This window comes from Barbus barbus, assembly GCF_936440315.1.
Source record: "Barbus barbus genome assembly, chromosome: 16".
NCBI classification, from domain to species: Eukaryota; Metazoa; Chordata; class Actinopteri; order Cypriniformes; family Cyprinidae; genus Barbus; species Barbus barbus.
Genome location: NC_136744.1, coordinates 15233588 through 15247816, shown reverse-complemented (window position 1 = coordinate 15247816; position 14229 = coordinate 15233588). Strand labels below are relative to the sequence as shown.

At 37.8% G+C, this 14229-nt stretch overlaps 1 protein-coding gene across 1 annotated transcript in view; it reads left to right on the top strand.

Moving 5' to 3' along the window:
- The window catches only part of LOC306882619 (DNA primase large subunit-like), a 74745-nt gene that overhangs the window by 59294 nt on the left and 1222 nt on the right, over positions 1–14229 (top strand). Inside the window, exons 11-13 of the mRNA XM_079437365.1 lie at positions 6214–6340; positions 7627–7709; positions 11232–11300. Coding sequence (XP_079293491.1) covers positions 6214–6340; positions 7627–7709; positions 11232–11300 — 279 coding nt within the window. The remainder of the gene's footprint in view (positions 1–6213; positions 6341–7626; positions 7710–11231; positions 11301–14229) is intronic.

Here is a 14229-nt window from a genome sequence, read left to right as displayed (position 1 = left end):
CATTATTCCAATAGGAATTACTGTTGTTCTATTGGTTGCCATCTGCTAGATTACATCCCACCAATAGAATGCATCAAATACCAGTAGACACATTATAGTTTACATTAAAACCAATACAATTTCCATCATAACCCTTGAATCCATTACATTTTCTATTGTGTTTTGGGAGGGGTTCTACTGTTTTTTTTTGTTGTTTTTTTTCTGCAGGGAAGATTATAATGGTATTACTACTTTTACAGAATTGCTGAATTTTACAGGAAGGATTTGTTTATTTTTTTATAAATAAAGAACTGTATTTCTTTAGTCAATTATTAAAGTATTACATGTTACACAGGCTGATTTATTCATTTTTAAGTATTTGTGATTTTAAGAACCAGTGGGAAATGTGCTGAATGTTCCCACATGAAAAAATACTATAGTAATTTATAGTAAATACTATAGTGTTTTTGAACCATATTATAGTAAAGTGTATTATACTGTTTTATAGTATTTACAGCATTTTTTTAATGAATGGTACAGTATACTGTACTATTAACCATAGTGAACTGATAAACTGTAGTAAATACTGTAGTAAACTTTAGTTTTTACTACAGTAAACTGTAGTGTATTGTGGCATAACATAACCTATAGTTGTAGAAAACGTAGTACAGTATTGGGTCATTTGTTTATAATACTATAGTTGTTATATTACCACAACTATAGAATTACCACAACAAATTAATTCAAGCACTTTACTATAGTATGGTTCAAAAACACTATAGTATTTACTACAAATTACTAGAGTATTTTTTCATGTGGGTTTCATTTCATGCAAGTGAAATTGGCAAGCAGTTAGACTTCATTTACATTGGTTTTAAACGCGGAGCCAGGCGCGAGTGGACACAGGTTGCACGCGTGCGTCAGGCCTTGTCCATATTGCCAGATGCACTCGTGAGAAATTTGCGGAGCAGAACCAGGTGTGAGGCCGCGAGTATAAAAGAGCATTACGAGACAGGCTGTGTGTAAACGGCTCGTCCATGAGACGCGGGAGATGCGCAGCGTGGGGCAGAGCGGAGCGACTATGAGAAGCATTCAGAGACACAGGCTGTGTGCGGTCTTCTGAATTAGCGAACATGCATTATAAACTTATTTCAAATTAATCTGCTGGGGAGATAAAATGTGTAAGATAACGTTCATGTAGCCTACTAAAAACATCTAAAAATGTATCTTTTATTCTCCAGTACTGAAAGCAGAACCGATAAGGGAACTTTAAAAAATGACCTTTTTTGTTCATTGTCTGTCATTTCGAAGCTTTAGTTACATTATTAACTTTCGATCTGACCCTTTTTAAATGGTGGGCGTTTACCCAGTTGGCTAGAGCAGTGCTGATCGGAGAGAACGGAGGTGCACTCACTCTATTGGTTAGTAAGACCGCCACTCAAGGCTGGCAGTCACGCATATGTTCTGGAACAGAGTAATATCGCGTCCGCATCGAAGGCTTTGCGATTGCGATTCGATTTCGATTAATCGCACAGCCCTAACTCAGTGCCTTTATGACCATATCCAGGATCTCTCAGTCATGTAGTTGTGAGAAAACTGAAAAATTGTGTTAGAGCACAAACACTATTTTTTATTTACTTTTTTTTTTCATATGATAATATAATGTTTACATACAGTATTGTTTATAGATTTTGTCAATTGATTTTTAAAAATTTTAAACCTCTGTAACATTACATGCTTACATTGCAAAGACGGTAAGTCATATTTTTTGACGTACGGGGTCAGTAACTATACTGTTTTAAATATACAGTGCAATACAACATTTTTTATATTTATGATATTTTTAATTCATAGTTTCTTGTTTTCACCGAGGAATTAAATGATAATTAGCAAGAAAATGCACGACAGAAGCATCTCAAATTCTCCTTCCTGTTGCATTCAATGAACAGCATTATTAAGCACTGGAGCTTTCAAGTGTAATAATCTAGCAGTCAATTTCCAGAAAACATCTGGAAATGAGACAAGCCTGAATCCTGCAAGGAACAGGTCACGCCAGGAGCCTGTTTTATAATCTGCAGAAAATGACAACTGATTAACTCACCGTTTATTTTGGTACAGATTTTTCTCCAGGTTTACTTTGGAACGGATATGAAATGGCTCAGATGTGCATTTGCATACATTAAGGGAGAGGCTGTTGACATTAATACAGTAATTAGTTGCATTCTAATGAGCTGATGGGGCAGCCAACAGCAGCGAGTTGTCTGCGGGTTACTGCCTGACAGCGTTTACTGTAAGTGGGAGTCAGCAGCAGAGTGCTGTGAGCCGGGGGACCCTGTATGATTGTTTTGCCACATTACAAAATGTGCTTACTTTGTTCTGGTGTGTGAACATTTAAAGTCAGCGTGAAATCAAAATTGACCCCATTTACTTTCATAATGCACATTCTTTATGACTTTTCCGCTGACGTTGCTTAGGCAATGTGGGCAGTTGGATAATGTTAAACGATTTCAAATTCAGGCATTGTTTATTTTAGCAACTTCCATTCAGCCCTATTCCTGGTTGTGCATTTTAAGAAAAAAAATGGACCTTTATGCCGATTTCATACTGCACGATTTTCAAAGTCATCGGTTGTTTTCACACTGCACGAGTATCTGAGGTAGCATTCAGTCGCTGCTGTGTTCACATTGCACGATGTATCGGCGACAGTTACACACTACATTACTTTACAACAGGAAGAATCGCCGACAACTCTGTCTGGTCCGCAGACTACAGCCAAACGCACACGAGAAGTGATAAGGAAATAACGCAAGATCACGCTGACATTATGGTCTATAAATCCTCCCCGAACACACAATTATTAACAAAGATGACTTGTTAACAAACATACTTCTGCTGGGAAATTGGTATATAGCCTACACAAATAAGTAGCCTACTTGAAAGTGAAACCAACATGTTGTGCATTTTATAATGAGTTTATTTCTTATAGCCTATAAAAGCCCTCAAAGTGATGAAAAAGAAAAATGCAATAAATATTTTGTCCTTAATAGAAGAATATTATTTATAGGAAAAACCTAAGGCCCTTCTTCATCTTCACGTAGCCTACCTGTTCTGGCTAACGTTAATCGCTTTGTAAAAAAAAAAAAAGAAGTCCTCCCCGAACTTCCCGCTGCCCTGTGTCGTGCTCTCTCATGGCTGTCACACAGCAGGACTGTGAATCACCGACAGCTCCAGATATTTAGCATGCCAAATATTTCACGGGCGTCGGCGACGCATCGGCGATTTCCTCTGATAATTCACACTGCGTGATTGTCACTCGCGTGAACGGGCACCGGTTTGCCTCCGATTTCGGGCATTTGTCGGCGATTTATCAAAACCTGTCGGCGAGTGAAAAATCGGGCTAAAATCGTGCAGGGTGAACAGTGTGAGCAAAGTTCTCCCTTTTAAGAAATCTGTTCACTCTCTACCCCCCGAATATCATGTTTCACTCAAAAATACATCACATTATTTAAGTAAAGTGGTTTTCAAAATGCAATTCACATTGGGGTTTTTTAAATGTACAAAAGATATGAATAGGTCATTTGCTATTTGACTTTGAGTGAAAACGGGGAGAATTTCTGCTCCATAAAGGCAGATTAGATTTAAAGCTCATTCAGAGCAGATCAAGCATGGCTCAGGCTGTAGTGAGATTGAAATGTAAACCTGGATGGGATCTCAGTCAACAAGGACAAAATTCCCAGGTTAAAAATGAATTTCAATTGGGCAAAATAGATCACAAGAAGAGTTGAGGAATAGTGATATGATATTAAAACTGAAGGGCTTGCTTGAAACCATAGACCCATCATGTCATTAATTTGTGATTTGAGTAAATTGATTTTATGGCCTGTTTAATTGCAGCCTTGTAGATAGTCACCGTGTCAAGTTCACAAGTTTATTACCACGGTAATGGCATCAGACTGCTGCAGGTAATTATCTCTTTGTCTCCCTTCTTTGCTCTCTTTTCTCTCCCTCTCTAAGCTGAGACATAACCAGCTCAGGAGGCTAGGTAACCCTTTTGGATAGTTACCAGAGTGTACATGATTGGTGTATTGAGTTCAGGCCTGAGATTGAGTGCACTGACCCTCATCAAATGCAAACACTTTAATGGTTTCCTAAGCATACGCCATATTTCTCAAGGTGGACGGTGATGTACACAGCAGAAAAAGCTGCGCAAAGCACAAATAATGCTCAAAGGTGATTTCATGTCACTTTTAATTTGTATGATAATGAGACAACTTCAATGTATTTATTACTTTTTCTTGTCCTACCCGGGCCCTGTGCAAACAAAAATTTCCACATTGAAAATCTAGGATTCAAAATCTAATTTAAACCTGGAAATGTAGTTTAAGGGTTCTGCACTATTTCTAGGTCACTAATCAAATAAGCAAATTTGTGACATTGATCATGTGACTTTTTGCACAGATGGACAGATGTTCTTTTTCTGTTCCTGCGCTTTAGATAAAAGAGAACACACTCATCAGAATTAACATTTGTAGAATTGATCTTGAGTGCTGCTGTCATCAAATTGAAAAGAGGACAAATTCTTCTATTATTCTTAAATTATCTATTTATAATTTGTTTATGGATCATGTTTCTAGTTGTTATGTGAACAACTGTTCTAAAGTTTAGGGTCAATAAGATTATTTTGGTGTTGTTTTTTTTTTTCAGCAAAGGATTCATTCAGTTGATTAAAAGTGACAGTAAAGACATTGAAAATGTTACAGAATCTTTCTGTTTCAAATAAATGCTTTTCTATTGAACTTTCTATTCATTAAAGAATTCTGAAAAAAATGTATCAGTTTCCACAAAAATCAAGGATCATGTCATCATTTTAAAATATATCAAAATATAAAAGTGTTTTAATTGTAACACTATTTCACAACATTATTGTTTTTACTGTATTTTGTGACAATTGCCCATTTCAACGTAGTCGTTTTCGTATCTGCGAGTCGTCTTTGTCACGTCACCTTTCCCCTGTTGTCAAAGGAATGGACCTGCCCTACTCTGCCTCTGATTGGCTTACCTTAATGTTCTTTCCCTCATCCAACCAATCTCACTCCTGAACCTAACTTTTAGACGCTGCTGGCAACTGTCCATATTTCGGACGGAATGCATATGTATCTGCTGTAAATTATGGTGTTGTAATGGCTATTACTCTGACATGAAGTCGATTTGAGAACTGTTCGACCTACAGGTAAAGCATACCGTTTGTAGTAATATTAGTATCACTCAGCTCAAGTCAGGCAGCGCTAAGCCATAGCTAGGTGTCAGCCTGTAACAACCTGTCTCAAGACGGAGAAACGCCACGCGTTTAGCCCGTCAGCTGCTTAAAAAATTTGAGTGCTGAAATTAAGATTTACAGTGGTTTATTTCCCCTAAGTTCATGTAACATCTTCACAACAATGCTTGTTGATTGTAGACCGTAGTTGTCACTCAAACATCTTTTAATCATATAAAGGTGTTTATCCTTGAATGGTGCACTGCAAAAAATGCTTTCCTACTTAGAGTTTTTGTCTTGTTTCTAGTCTAGGAGGGGGGGGGGTTAGTTTGTCCCATTTTTCACTCCTGACGAGTTTGCACCCCTGAAAATAGATGTTTTTAAAATTATAACAGTGTTTCACAATATTACTGTTTTTACTGTATTTTTGATCAAATAAATGCTGCCTTGAAGAGCATCTTCTTTCAAAAACACAAAAATCTTACCGACCCTAAACCATTAAATTTGTAATATTAAAATCACAAATTAGAACAATGTTGTTCTAAATATCCTTTGCTCTGTGAATATTTTGCTGTTATTTTTATTTCTGCTTGAGGTAGCAGCTCTTTAACATGGGTTTCCTTTGCATGTGTTAATATTTTTTTATTTGGTTTGATGGCGATGCCTCAGAGACATGAGATTTGTGTGTAGAGAATGAAACAGAGATGGGGGAGGGGAGCAAGAAAGAGAGCAGCCACATTATCCATAATCCAGTCACAGCTGTCTGCAGTTTGGCGACACCGCTACAGCAGGTCCCTGCTAATAGCTCTATATTTCATAGCGGAAAACGCCCTGACACAACCCACTTGATGTACGACAATGTCTTCGTTTCACCCACAACCTCCCCACTATTCCTATCCTCTTCTAACGTGTTTTACTGTCCTCTCCCTCAAACTCACGTTTTCTCTTTCTCTTTCTCTCTTGTCTGTTTTGCTCTGCAGTTTGATAAAGCATATGCCTACAGCGTCCGCCACATGTTTGGGAAGGAAGGCAAGCGCACTGACTACACCCCCTACAGTTGCATGAAGGTGATTTTGTCAAACCCACCCAGCCAAGGCGACTACCACGGTGAGTCATACTGAGCCAGACTGTTGGTTTTAAATGCAATCGGTCCCCCCGAGGCACATCTTTAGTTCTGTAACGAAGAGAATTAAAAGACTGCTTAGTACGCAGGTGGTCTTGAATTAGCTGTAAAAAAAAATTAAAATAAATAAATGCAAGTACACGCAGCCTAATTGATAACACCTGATTTTCGCAATGCACATAATGGACAAAATGCATCCGAAAGTGAACATATCACTATATCCTGCTCACTATGAAGGCCAGAAAGCTTTAGATTGTATATACTAAAGGGTGGAGGGCATTACTGTCTTACATGCTTTAATACACCATCACAAAGATATACACCATTGGTACTTTTTGAAATGAAATATTCCCTTGAGAACATAGTATGAACATTTGTTTATAGCTGTTTGGACAGTGCTTACATGATGTCTTTTTTAATGAGGTGAAATCTTGTCTTATTTCCATGTGGTGTTGTTTGAAATCTAAACTAAAATGACCAATTTTCTGTTATTTAAATGAGAAACAAATTTGATTGAATATATAATATATTTTTATGTATTTTATTTGAAATATTTAGTACGTGTAAGATACTTTTATTCAGCAGGGATGCATTAAATTGATCAAAAGTGACCGTAAAGACAGATTTCTATTCTAATAAATCATCGAAGAATCCTGAAAAAATGTATCATGGTTTCCACAAAAATATTAAGCAGCAATCTGTTTTCAACATTGATAATAGTGAGAAATGTGTCTTGAGCAGCAAATCAGCGTATAAAATGTTTCCTGAAGGATCATGGGATAATCGAGACGGGAGTATTAATGCTGAAAATTCAGCTTTGCATCACAGGAATAAATTACATTTTAAAATATATTCAAATTGAAAACAGTTATGTTGAATTGTGATAATATCTCACAGTATTAGTGTTTTTGCTTAAATAAACACGCCTTAGCGAGTCTACTTTCAAAACCGCAAAAACTTTAATAAAAATTTGTACCTTCCACCCAGGATCACATGATCATTACTGCTAATTTACTTCTTTGAAGTGGCCATCATAAAGTATGTACCCTTCACTAATATCCTTGTGGAAGAGCACTTAAGATTTAGTTGCTCACTTTTGCTTGGAAACACGACCCCACAAGTAGTACCCCTTCCCGCAGTGGCCTTCAAGGCACACAAAAACACATGGGTCGTGTTCCAACTGTCCTGTAGGACATATTTCCAGACACTTGTTTGAACTGTTTGTGATGCTTGTAAACCCATTTTCTCCTTCTCTTCGTCGTCTTCACAGGGTGCCCATTCCGCCACAGCGACCCTGAGCTGTTGAAACAGAAGCTGCAGAACTATAAAGTCTCCCCTAGTGGGATCAATCAGGTTTGTCCGACGACTAGCACACACTTGACCAGGTTCTGCACTGTGCGTGTAAAGGGCTTTTTAAAACTTAACTTGGCATCCATTAAAATGATTTGCACAAATTCACCCCTCCATGACCACAGACCAAACAAAAGCTACCAAATAATGAGTAGAAAGGACATTAGCTTGACAATTAAAATGATACGACTGTATAGTAATCATACAAAAGTGGTGTGATTCATTTTTAACAAGGCATCCCTGAAAGCCCCATCCTGCAGTACTTTTGGAATATTAATGAATCTGCTGTACTTCTGGAATATTAATGACAAAAAGAATTAACGCTCAGGATTCTCCAGTGTAATGACAGCTTCAGCTCTGTGTTGATTACTTTGACCTTTGCTGTATCTAGTGATTTGGTGCGTTCTTTAAAGTACTCTTAAAAGTAATTTCAGCTGATTTTCTTTCTCACATATTAAAGTAGCTGCAGCTAGCCGAGACAGTGAAATGAGATGGACCAGCCTTGCTGTAATGTTCTCCTGGAGTTATAATCCTTTGATGCTAATGCAATTAACGGGCTGGTTTTAATAAGGCCATTAAGTTCAGCGTTAAAAGGCTCTTAAAAAGAATATATATAAAGCCAAATCTTGCATACTATCTCTGGTTTTACTGTTAAGACTTCTACCTGGCATGAGTGAAGCTATCAAAAATTAAAAAATACATTTTTATATTACATATTTACATGTTTTGTATTATTTAGGGGGGTGTTTGAACTTTAAATGATGGTAATAAATGTTACACATAATGTTGAAGATGTACATATAATGTTGAAATAATACTTTTGAACTTTTGTTATATAAAGCATGTAGTTTGAAGTTCACGAAAAATCATTCTCCGCTATCTAAGAAGCGTTAGCTTGTTCCCACTGTAAGGTGTGCTGGATTTGATGAGGTTTTTTTTTTTTTTTTTCTCTCTCTCTTGCATGCTTTGTCCACTAGCACCCATCGTGCGGTTGAGGGAAATGGCTGATGGCTGCCTAATGCAGTCCGACATGCCAGCCCAAGGCGTGTTAGACCCGTTAGACCCGTTAGACCTGTGGGCGTGTGAAGCAACAGCTTGATGTTCACCCCAGGAGCTCTCGAAGCACGTGACCCTCTCGCCACAGCGCCAGCCCAGTGCGCTGGATTATTAAAAACCTCAGAAAATGTGAAAAGCCCGGGTAGTAGGGTGATTAAAATGCAGAACGTCAACCTTCTCAGTCAACCTGTCTATTGACAAAGTGACATTACAGTCAAAAGGCCGAGACTTCAGTCTGGAAAGAGAACTGCTGTTTTCAACGCTAAATTCAAAATGAATAATAGATGAATCCTTAAAGCTACAAAAGTTATTGAATTTTTTTCTTTTTGTTCTTTGATTAACAGACATCACAGAAGCTGGGTTATTAGGTTTTTTAGCTTCTATTACTTTAAGAGCTGCTGCTGCTGAACATGACACGGATATAACATACATGCTCGTAGTTTTATTAGCGCTTTAATATGAAGTGATACAGGCTATAGAGGCTGACTGTTGCCTGGCACTGGAAGTGGAGTGCGCGTCTGAAACGTTTTCTGTTTGTGCTTATAAAGATGTACTGCATCTAAATAAACAATTCTTGTCAAGAAAAACGAGACAGAAGCAGCAGTTGTGAGTGGGGTGGTTAACGCTAGCGCCGCCCCTGCGTTAATTGTGCTATATATTCTTAACACTGTTAAACTGGAAAAAATTAATTGCCTGCGTTAACGCTAGTTTTACAGAACTAATTTTGACAGAACTAACACAAGTTTTACGAGAATGCAAGAATAAAATTTCCTTCAACCCCAAAGTTTTCACCACCATGTCCAACCCTGCTCCTGGGGAGCTACTGCCCTACAGATTTCAGCTCCAACCCCAATCAAACACACCTGAACCAGCTAATCAGGGTTTTCAAGGCTTCTTGTTAATTTCTATATATGTTTTATAAACATATATTTTTTTTCAGCCAATCATAGCGGGTAGCTAAATAGGCAAAAAGTGTCTTTAGCTACCAGCAAAAATATATTTTTAAGGAACTCACAAATCGCTACAAGTCAAATAAGTGCAGTGTTAATGTGTAATGCATGTTATTAGCTGTTCTTGGCTGTTATCCGCAGGCAATATGTTGAACTAGTGATATTTATCTTGTTTTTGCAGCATACATTGAACCCCTAGCTGGTGTCTTGCTGTATATTTTACTATTTCTTCCCAGTAGCGTTTCCTCTGGAGCTTTGAGTTAGGTGTTGGATGGTGTTGGTTCTCACCTTTAAGCCCATGTATTATGCATTTCAGCTCTTGCCAATGCTAGCTGACGTGGAATGCCATACTTTACCACAGGGAATACATGGTGTTAAAAGCATCACCTGAGGGCAGGTCTGAGCAAAAAAGAAAAGGAAAGAGAAGCAGAATGTGTAACCACTTCTCCTTCTCCCTTTGATGGCATTTTGCTGCTGTCTCTCACCTGAAACCTCATAAACGTGTGCTGTGTCAGCGAAAGTAGCACAATGCATTAACAGCGTTATTCATCTTTATTGCTCATCAAAGACTGCTTAGATATTGATGTGACATTCTGGCCCCCTTTACATCTGCCATTAAACATGCATTGTCAGCGATCAGCTTGTAGTTGGATGTCACATGACCACATTAAAATCCTTTCAGATTCATTGTGTTTGGATTTAGAGGTGGTCAGGGACCGTTTCTGACCATATTCTTCTGTGAAACAAATACTAATGCATTTGTGTTATCTAACTACACAAGTGATATGTAATACAGACACTGTTTGTACTATACTTAATCATTATCTGTCACTTTGATGGTCTTGGGTATAAATTTTCTGTCAGGCTCCATTTTTATCTTGTTGTAATCTTATTAATATACCATTGATATCACAAAAAGCAAGTGTTGTGTTGTGACTTGTTCTTTTTTCTGCTAGCATCCTTTACTGTGAGGACCATATACCTAATTTTTTATCTGTCAGAATGGCAATAAGCATTTACACAGATACTTTTTTAGAGCATACATGTAAACGTATTATAAATAATTAAGATCACTCTATTACTCTCATTCGTGTGAAGTGAAGTGACATTCAGCCAAGTATGGTGACCCATACTCGGAATTCGTGCTCTGCATTTAACCCATCCAACGTGCACACACACAGCAGTGAACACACACACACCGTGAACACACACCCGGAGCAGTGGGCAGCCATTTTATGCTGCAGCGCCCGGGGAGCAGTTGTGGGTTCGGTGCCTTGCTCAAGGGCACCTCAGTCGTGGTATTGAGGGTGGAGAGAGCGCTGGACATTCACTCTTCCCACCTACAATCCCTGCCGGCCCGAGACTCGAACCCGCAACCTTTGGATCATGAGTCCGACTCTCTAACCATTAGGCCACGACTTCATTATCACTCTCACTGTTTTCCACTTTTTTTTTTATGTCTTCCTATTCCTTTCTCGCTCCCAACCGTTCAACCCTTTCCTCTCTCTCTTTTTCACAGATTCTGGAGCTGGTCAAGGGAATGCACTATCAGCTGGCCTGCCAGAAGTACTTTGAGCTGACACACAATGTAAGGATGCTTTTCATTTTGGCCTGCTGTAATTTAGCCTGCTCAGGGAGAGCCCTGCAAAGTCTTTACAGAGCCTACAGAGGCTTTAGCTTAAAATTCGATAGAATACGTTTTTTTTTAATTTGTAAAGTTTTGTATAGCGCTTTAAAATTCATTAACCCACTGACACATGATGTCTGCTACAAGGACAGATGCTTTTTGGCTCCATCCCAAATGGCGCACTTGATGTGAATTTGCAGACTTAAGATGACCGTTGCTTGGACCCGTAGGGTGTCGCATTTGACATTTGAGGTCTTAGGGTGGCATTTAGGACAGGACCTTTATGTCATAGTGTTGTTTTATTTATAACATCAATTCAGCATGGCTGACGGAAGTGGTAATGCATCAGGTACTGTATCTCTGGAATATCTACATTTTATTGCAATGGACAGATGTGTAATTCTTTCAGACACAGTTACAGGTTGGACATTTTTTTTAATGTTTTTTTAAGTAACAAGAGACATTACATATTTTTTCTTTTCTGATTTAGTATATCATGCATCAAAGCGGTAAACCTTCAATACATTTACAACTTTTATCATCTAAAGCTTTTTTGGTGAAGACTAGATCAACATTGTCCATTCAGGGTCATTAATATTCTCAAAGTGTGTTTTAGGCTAATGTTGTAGTTATATTTTCAGGGAAAGTGAGCACAAGCTCTTATTAAATGATAAATGTGCTGAACCCTTACTTTTTCTATTTAGATTGCCCTTTGAGATTGGACTTTTCAAGGGCTTTGTGGTTTCAATATGCATGCTTTTGACAGGAGCATAAAAGCAGTGGATTTGTGTCAGAACTGGTTGAGAAAGCAAATGATTACAGCTCTATTTAAATGGATTTCTTCTGATTCCTCTTTTGTATTTTTGTATTGGTGGGGGTGGATATGACTCTGGCAGCAACTTTTCTGCATTTTTTTTTTTTCTTTTTTTGAGAGGAGAGAAATATTTTAGAGCGATGTCAGTCAAGATTACCTATGTGCACCTGTGCCCTGTCCCTCTGCTAAAAACGCAACCCAGCTGACAGGTTGAGAATGAAAATGTGCACACACCAACGCCACGCAAACGCATGCTATCTTCTAGGTGACAGGTTAATATGAAGAGGGGGAAAAGAGTCTTGGATATGAAAGAGATTGGTAAACCTTTCAGATGTTTGTCAGCAGTGCTAGATGGATTTTAAACAGGGAGGCTTTAGTAACAAGTAAACTCATGAGATTTATTTCAGAATATACCAGAAACTTGTAAATCAGAACTACTTATAATGCTGATGTGAAATAATCTATTTTTCTGAGTATTTTTAATTATTTGACTTTGCGAATTCATAGTAAAAGAATGCATAGTAAAAAAATTCATAGTAGTTTATTAGATGTTTTATACTTTTTACTTAGTATTTACTTTTTTGGTCTTAATTAGTTGTTAATTGGCTCATTTAAATTTATTGTCTTCTCACTTTAGTTTTCCTTGGTTTTCAATAGCATTGTTAGCTTATTATTATTATTACTATTATTTATCATTTTTGTGTTTGTGTTTTAGCTCTTAGTTTTATTTTTGTTTTAGTATTTTACGGCTGCTAAAGTAAAAAAAAAAAAAAAAAAGTTTAATGGTGTTACATTTTCATCACCGTCTAGTATTACTGATATATAGTGGATTTTTTTATATATATATATAAATTTAAAACTAAAATTCAAAGGTTTGGGCCCAGTATGATTTATATACTGTGGAATATATACAGTATATACATGCTAATTTATTTATTTATTTTTCTGTGACTAATAAAATTTTGGTCGACCAAGCCTCTTCTGGTCGATTAACGATTAGTCTACTATTAGGGGGCAGCCCTAATAAAAATATTAATAAAAAAAATCATATTGACCTCAAATGTTTGAACAGTTGTAAACTGTACATGAAAAGTTAGTTTAGTTTAGTTTTCCTCAGTTATTGTTTTTTTTTGTCTTATTATTTTAATCTGTGTTCATAGTTTTAGTTTTCATTAACACTGCATTGTAAAATCCCACACACATCTTTGTAAACACTTCAGATCATATATGCTGCTGTTCTTGCTGTTGTTGATGCTTAGCTCAATGTCAAGATAAGTAAATCAAAGAGCGTGTATACATTTCTAATCTCTTGCACGTCTAGATTTATTCCCTCAATAAGAAAGGTTTATAACAGTGTTTGTGTCTGTCCCTTCCCTCTTTTAATGCCGTAATGCACTCAAAGTGTCATTGATAGGATATAATGGCTTTTAATGGCTCCCGGTGAAACACCAGCGCCTTTGCAGTCCAAGGGCATCATTTAGCTCGTGGCCCCGGGGCGCTCGGGACTGGGGTCATTGCTGATGACTAATAGCCCCGAGCCAAACAGAGCGAACGGCTTATGATGCGGGAAAATGAATAAGACGGCTTCCCTGATGAACAGCCTGCAATAACAGGATTTGAAAGATAAACTGCCCCCTCCCTCCTACCAAGCCCAATGAAAATCACATCTCTGAAATTCATGACTCATATTTTAGGGTAGGTGAATGAAGAAACCCCTGGCGTTAACAGGCACAATAAAACATTCTTGTTGGAGCATCGGTGGATCCGCAGCACCTCGCCTTCCCTCCATCTGATACGGGACGGAGCAACCATCTTGGCCGCAAAAACACGCTTGTTGGATTCGAGCGTAGGAGACTTTAATCACTGCCATATGCGCCCTCTGCTTTCACATCCGCGACACATAACAAATAGACACTTACATTCCTCCCTCCCTGGCAGCATTTATTGAAAGGTCAAAATGTAATACTTCTCTGATGAAATATTTACACAACCACAATAAATCAAACAATAGAGAGAATAATGAAAAGGAGGAGGGGAGCCGAGAGAGACGGACCTCGGAAGGAGGAGAGCTTGTTG